The 7,885-nt window shown below is 39.8% G+C and overlaps 1 protein-coding gene across 1 annotated transcript; it reads left to right on the top strand.

Moving 5' to 3' along the window:
- Window positions 1-2,167: 2,167 nt before the first annotated feature.
- LOC101645810 (olfactory receptor 10J5) lies at window positions 2,168-3,081 on the top strand. Its single transcript, XM_013008290.2, is given in 3 exon segments — window positions 2,168-2,482; window positions 2,484-2,596; window positions 2,598-3,081. Coding segments are annotated over 3 exon segments (903 nt in total). The 5' UTR covers window positions 2,168-2,176.
- The last annotated feature ends 4,804 nt before the right edge of the window (window positions 3,082-7,885 follow it).

Below are 7,885 nucleotides of genomic sequence, written 5' to 3'. Positions count from 1 at the left end.
ATATTTTATTATAAATAAACTAGCTTTACAATGTGTGGCTCATTTTTCAATTTCCCAATTTCTTTCATTGATTTCTATGTCCCTTCTTATGCCAATATCACACCATCTCCTTACTTCATTCAGTGCAGTATTTCTCTCACAAAAGTGCTTTGAATCTTCTTGATTCTCCAGATTTTTGTAGAAACTTTAGAATGAGAATGAGATTGATTAAACTGGCTAGAAGATTTGTTACTTTAATATTAAGTAGGATATGGTGAAACCTACAATATGACAGATACGAGACATAATTGAAGAAAAAATCTCATTAATCGTGATATCCAAGTATCGTAGGCTCCAGAACTGACTGGAATAATGGGGCCATTGCAGGACTGACAATTCAGGGGGAGAATTTTATCAGAAGTCAAGAAGGGTCAGAAGTAAGTTTGTGTCTATATATATATGATTGTAAGACTCAGAAGTAGAAAAGTCCAGAAAGAGTTGGAGACTTGGGAAAGAGATTGGCAACAGAAATAGAGTTTTAAGGACATTTGACAGAGAATATTGAAGAGGAGAGTGCACAGGGAAAAAACAGGATCGAGTGGTTGACCAGAGAATGGCACACATAGGTGGCCTGAGCTGATTCATGGGAAGCAACTCAACGGCTGTTGGGAGAAAGGAAACCAAGGTCAGAGAATATTTCCACAGGCAGGAATCTGAGTGTTATGTGAGGCAGCGAAGGAAGAGAAAGTGGGGCCAAAGCAAAGCCATGAACACTTCTTTGGTGCCATTGAGAGAATAGTTTCATGGGATTGAGCGTGGCAGAAACGATTTTACAAAGAATTATGGAAGGTAGACGAGAAAGAGCATCTATCCCAGTAATCCTGAAATGAACAGGAGAACCGTTGGGTCATCTGTGTGCTCTCCACAGAGGCTTAGCATGCTCACTGCCGCACACCGGGGCCCAGTGTGCTCTGCTTTCTGTCATCACAGCAAATCCTGTGCTCCCCAGATTTCACAAAATAGATTGGCCAGTCCAAGCCAGGGGAGCAGTCCTTCCTCAACGCTGGCACCTAAATGCTCTTGTCCTTAACTCAAATTACCCTGCCGTTCTGATACAGTGGAGAGTACACAATGTGGTCTTCCTGGCACCTCTTTTTCAGATTTTACTTTTCAACAAGACTGCTGGAATCAGCAGCAACAATTACAACTACAGCAACCATCAAAGCGTGGTGGGTTTTGAGTGAGGTGGTCTTGGCAAAAGGTGTTCTATAGTTGTTCTGCTCTGAAGGTCTCTCACCCACTGGCAGCTCATTACCTCTAACTCATAGCTACCTTAGAGGGGCAGGGTGGATCTGGGTTTCCGAGACTGTGAATCTTTACAGCAGTAGAAAGCCTCATCTTCCTCCTGAGGAGCAGCTGGTGGTTTCAACCTGCTGGTCTTTTTTTTAGAAGCCTGAAGAGTAATGTATGCCACCAGGGAGGAGGGAAAACAAAAAACAACTCTGTTAAAACAGATTTGTCATTTTTCTGGTTTCAAATAATAAGGCAAACTTTGTTGTGAAAGTAGAAAAATATATCTGAAATGAAATGATTCTGATCTTTAGCACATTAACCTGAAAACTACCCAGACTTCAAGAAAACACACCCACCTAACTCCCCAATATACCCTTCTGAGGCACGTATTCAACCATCTTACCTCCTGAAATCAGGCTTGAGAGTCAGAAGTAAACCCCTTGTTGCTGAATCCGACGACAACATCTAGAAGTTGGTCTTCCTTGAGTACGTTACAGTGCTCTGTCTCCCCCCAACCCCAAAGTCTCATCTCTAGGGATTCCTTGATGGAGACCTTACCAGTAGTCCCCTGGGTTAATGGTTTGGGTTAAGCAGAGAATATCATTGGTTGGGTCACAGAGCATTCCCTTCTCTTTGTTGCTCATTTCTCCTTCCTATTAAGTGTGGGAGGCAAGCAGGTGCTGAGAATCCTTTATGAACAGTAGATAGTTTGTTCTACAGCAATAATACTTGCATGTTCCAGTATTTTTCTCTCTTCATATGGAAGGCATCTAAGCATGAACTCACTGGCCTAAAAGGGAATTATGCTTACTTTATCAGTTTATTGTCCCTAATTGTAAAGTCTGACTGTAGGTGGGAATTTTTTGTCTTAATGAATATCTTTATTGCTTACGGGCATAACAGAATGCAGAGAAAGAACTTCACAGAAGTGACAGAATTCATCTTCCTGGGATTCTCCAGTTTTGGAAAGCACCAGATCACCCTCTTTGTGGTTTTCCTAACAATTTACATTTTAACTCTGACTAGTAACATCATTACAGTGACAATTATCCGCCTTGGCCATCATCTCCACACTCCCATGTACTTCTACTTGAACATGCTGGCCAGTTCAGAGACTATATACACCCTGGTCATTGTCCCACGAATGCTTTCCAGTCTCATTTTTCATGAACAGCCCATCTTGTTGGCAGGCTGTGCAACCCAGATGTTCTTTTTTTGTCATCTTGGCCACTGACAATTGCTTCCTGCTCACAGCAATGGGTTATGACCACTATGTGGCCATCTGCAAGCCCTTTAGGTATACAGTCATCATGAACAAGGGATTATTTTGGCACTGGTCTGCTCATGACAGTTCTTCATGTAACATCTATGTTCAATTTGCTGTTCTGTGGCACAGTGGTAGAACACTTTTTCTGCGACATTTACCCTGTCATGAAACTTTCCTGTATTGATACTACTCTCAATGAGATAATCAATTATGGTGTAAGTTCACTTGTGATTTTTGTGCCTGTGATCCTGAACTTCATCTCTTATGTCCTCATTATCTCCTCCATCCTCAAGATTGCCTCAGCTGAGGGCCAGAAGACTTTTACCACCTATGCCTCCCTCCTCCCTGTGGTCATTGTCCACTACGGCTGTGCCTCCATTGCCTGCCTCAAGCCCAAGTCAGAAAACTCTGTTGAAAAAGACCTTCTTCTCTCTGTGACTTACATCATCATCACTCCCCTGCTGAACCCTATTGCTTACAGTCTGAGGAACAAGGAGGTCAAGGATGCCCTACGGAGAACTCTGGGCAAAAATATTTCTTAACACATAGAATGTTTCCCCCAAGAGAGCTTAACTCAGTGTAACGTGTTTCCAGTCATAAACACACCACATTGCATAAAAAGCAACATTGTCTCTAACCAATGGCAGAAATTAGAAATACTTTTATTTCTCATGTTCTAGGCACAGGCAAACATCAAGGTTTCTGCTCTTGTAAATTTTGTGACCAACGTCAAGAATAATTCCAAGCTGGAGCAAAACTACTTGTGACTGTGCCTGAGGATTTCTGTTAGAAAGCTCATCTGGTCCCCACTTGACCGCACTCCTGTCAGTCACACCCTTGACCTACTCTGATAAGGGTATGTGGAGGAAAGACAGTGGGGATAGAGGTGGCAAGAGTCTTAGAAACAATGGCTTCAGATGCAGATTTCATTGTCAGGAGCTAACTCGTGTGCCCTGTAGTCGTCATTTCATAAAAAGTTTTCATTCTTGTTGATTCAAAAATGAAAGGTTCGCCTGCCTTGAGGATGTCAGAGCTCCTCTTTCACTATCCGGCCACATTGGCTCCTCCCGTGATACGTCCGTGTGTGTCTTCCTCTCTTCTGTGCAATGAACGCAAACGTTTCTTTTGCTTTCTAGAGCCTCCAAGCAGGGAGAGAGCATAGTGTGGTTTTTCTCCATAACTGCACGTTCAACCGCATGCACTTTTTATAAAAACTGTTTCTTGTTAACCTATGGAAACATTTTACATTTTAATTTATATATAGTGGTCACAGCAGCACAGGAGTAGTTGCCTGAGATATTGATTGTGCTTATTCTAGAATCTAAGCTAAATACCATTTAATGAAATTCTCCCAGTGGATGATGCAAACCTCAGTTTGTCAGCTCCTTGTTTATCAAAATAAGCATAATCATGCTCCATTTTCTTCTATTCTTAACTCAGTGGGAAATACTGTGAGCATATTTTATTGTATAGATGTTTCCAGCAGAATTTTCTTCCACTTGGAGGCAGAGCTGGAAGATACTAAGAGACACAGGTATCGAAACATCCCTGGCACACACGACTTAGTCCATCTGCAAGTCGTTCTATGCTCCTTCTCTCCAGGCCCATCTCCTTTTCCAAACCACAGGCAGAGGGCCGAGACGTTTGTCAGGTGGCTTGTAACTTTCTACGGTTTTCTCCGTGGAAACATCAAAGCTGCAGGCCGAGGTTTTCTTAGGTCCTCTTTCAAAGTCGTCTTCATCCTTGGCTCTCCCTGTGGATCACCTTCATCGCTGATCCCTGGCTCTCTGACTGCCGGTACCTGATACCTTTCTAAAAGGGCTGTCTCAACCTGAGCCGTATAATTCCCTTGAAGGGCCTGCAGAGACTTTGGGGATGTTTTGAAATTGCTCATTAAAATTTCAGTACACGTGTATTTACTTTTACCATTTTCTTGAAAATTTTGCTCTAAGGTAAGTGTTATCACCCTTCAGGTTCTAGCGGCAACATGAGTAGATTCACATTATTCACATTTCCCTCCTTGAGAGACCTGTTGCTTCCAAAATTTGCCTAAACTCCCAAAGAGCAGTTTTCTTTAACCCTATTCATTGTTGCTTGTGTAGATGATACCAGGTTGTTCATTAATTTGGGGAGCCTGAGTGGTTCTCAGCGAGGAGGTTGACGGGTAATGGGTGGTGAACGAGGAACAAAGGACATAAGGAGCCAAGTGGTCACGTGATCTTCAATGAGAGCTTCTCTATCGCCAAAGACCTTTCCCCATCATTCCCTAAGGGTTTAAATGCCATTTTATCCCTTTCAAGTTGTTAATTAGTGAATCCGCTACTAATTGTAGGGGGTACTTGTTTTTAACAAGTTTTTCCTGGCTTCACACGTACCGAAGGACGGAGATTTTATACGAGAACAGATCCTGCTAATAGGATGAGTCAGGGACCGTGACTCATCTTGTTGCTGTCTCTTGTCGTCTATTCATAGTAATAGACTGCTGCCTAATGTGGGCTATCTTCATTACCATCAGTTTTTGTTATTATGAGTCCCCAACATCTTACTACTGAGACTCTCACCTTTCCCCTACTGTTCATTGCAAACACCTCTATTCTTATAGTAGTTATTTTTGCTGAGCTCTTTTGTTCATTAGAAAAACATGCCTGTAATGTCATTTATTCAATATATATATATATATCTTAAGCAAATAGCGATGTATTCGATGTATTCAGTAGTGAATTAGCCCCAATGTTTCAATAATGAGAAGTACAAACTCTGTGTCAAGTGACTGTCCAATGAAGAAGACAAAAAGTTATGCAATCATTTGTTATCATTACATGTACAAGGTTGTTGTTAGGGGTCAAGGATGTTGAACAACAAAAAAGGAAATGGTCATATCTATTTAGCAGGTCACAAAAGAATTCATTGAGCAAATATTTAGTTAGCTTTGGGGCCATCGGGTTGATTGAAGTCTAGGAATATGCAAAAGGGCAACCTAGAGAAAGAGAAAAATCTGAGCAGAGCCACAAACCCCTGAGAAACAAAAACCAGGTGTGTTATTTATCTGTGTTATCTTATTCCCAGGCTGAATATTAGCCTGTTTAATACCTTTGGATGGATGTGTTAATGAATACCTATTAAGTATAAGGTCTTATCCAAGGACTTCCAATTATTTGGAGAGACATATCCTATCATAGTTTTTCTGCCTGCCTTATAGACTTCACAGATCTAAATCAAGCAACAGGACAATACTGTAGTGGATATGGGATCCTGGGAGAATGCTTGAATTAGTTTTTCCCAGTTGCAAGATACACTACCAGTAGTTGTCATTTTCTCCATGAACTCACTAGGCAATTTACCATATACTCATATGACTTAGCCACTTAAAAATTGAGCGGAATAAGAATTCTTCATTTGACAGAGACTGGATTAGCATATGTCCTAATTATAATAAGAACAATAACTTTACCAAAATTATAGTATTGAAAACAAGCTTGATTGCTTCATAGTTTGACAGATAAAAGCAAGGATTCAAGTATTTCAAATTGTAACCTTTAGAAAAAATTATGAACCAGACACTTAGGGATATTCAAACAGCTGAAATATGATTTTCGTAATGTTGGCTTTGTAGCTTCTCTAGAGAAAAACGTTTTGCTCTGAGGTCAGAATCTCTGACATTTTCCCCCATTCCTTGGTTGTCACCCATGATGTATTAGAGGCAAAAAGCAGCTTCAACTATAAGTAGAATAAACCTTTTTATTTTCCTTTTTCTCCCCCTGAGGAGTAGAGAGAGTAGGAAAGAAGACAGGAAAGAGAAACTTGAGCCGAGAGGCTGTCTGCATGGCTTGTGCTTTGGAAAGGCCTATTTAGAGAGTGCAGATGAGTTTTATTGCTGCTACTGCTCGGGTGTGCACAATGTGTCAGTGCAGAAGTGTGTGTGAGTGTGGGAAAAGGGGTGTATGCATACATACATATATAACTTCTGTATATTCTTAAAATCTGTCATATATATGTATATATGTCTCTCTATCAGATAAATTAAACTTCAAGGTTAGTAATATTACCAGAGTTAAACAGGGGTATTTCAGATAATAAATGGGTCCATCCATCAAGACACCCAACCATTTTAAATGTGTATGCATCTAATAACAGAGCTTGGAGATAAATGAAGCAGAAACTAGCAAAGCTGAAAGGAGAAACAAACAATTTTTCAGCTCTAGTTAGATTTCAACACTTCTTTATCAATAATGGATGTAACAAAGCAGAACATTAATAACAATATAGAGCATTTGAACTATAGTTGTTACCAACTAGGCTTAACTGCCACCTATAGAACATTTACTTGACCCAGAGAAACACTTTTTCAAGTGCTTGTGAGGCTCTTGCCAAAGCGCACTGTTCTATGGGGTTCAAAATAAATCTAAAAACTTTTTAAATGATTAAAACAATTTGTAGTATCTTCTATGATCAAAATTGTTATCAATTGCCACGGAGTTAATCCTGACTCATAGCAATCCCATGTGTATCAGGTCAGACATGGAATTAGATTAGAAGTCAAGTATATAGGAAGACAGCTGGAAAAAAATTTAAATATTTGGAAATTAAACAAACATACTCCTAAATAACTCATGGATCATAAGAAAAGTAAAAAGGAATTGGAACATATCTTGAATTTGATGAAATGAAAGCACACCCCATAAAATACTTGTAGGACAAACTAAAGCAGAGCTCAGGGAGAGATGATAGCATTACGTTTTTACATATAATTAGAAAAATGGTAAAACCATTCATCTGTAGTTCTCGCTTAGGAAAATAGATAAAAATGAATGATTAAACCCAATGTAAGCAAGTACTTCCAACTTGTTGTTGTAGCAATGTTATTAATTTTTAGTATCGAGCAGTATTCCACACGCAGTGGTCATGAGTCAGAATCAGCTCAGTGGCCACTAACTATAAACTATTCTTTGGTATGGATGGTCCCCTCTCCCCCCTTATTCTAAATTGAATTGCTTGTTTTCTTTTTTTTGCTTGTTTTCTTAGTGGTAGATTTTGAGAACTATTTTATTTTATTTTTCATTGGAATTCACTGAAATTACCCTCAAAGTGCTCACCAAAATTAGATCCTCAAAGTGAAATCTCTGGTGTAATGTGAAGAAGGAAAAGCAATAATCTTTAAGTAAGTACTCTCTGTGAGTTGGAATCGCTGTCCAATGTGAGCACACAATTACAGTCATGCTGACATAGTCCACTTTTAAATGTTCAATGATTTTATTGGAAGGAAAAGTGTGCTGGCTCTTCAGAAAGATTTGTCTTCCTAAGACAGTTACTGAGTACCTACCATATGCAAATGTATGTTGGGCGCTT

This window comes from Echinops telfairi, unplaced genomic scaffold (genome assembly GCF_000313985.2).
Source record: "Echinops telfairi isolate 266 unplaced genomic scaffold, ASM31398v2 ScPeMD7_7425;HRSCAF=8463, whole genome shotgun sequence".
Taxonomy (NCBI): domain Eukaryota; kingdom Metazoa; phylum Chordata; class Mammalia; order Afrosoricida; family Tenrecidae; genus Echinops; species Echinops telfairi.
The sequence above is the reverse complement of the archived record's forward strand: the minus strand, read 5'-3'. Positions and strand labels throughout refer to the sequence as shown.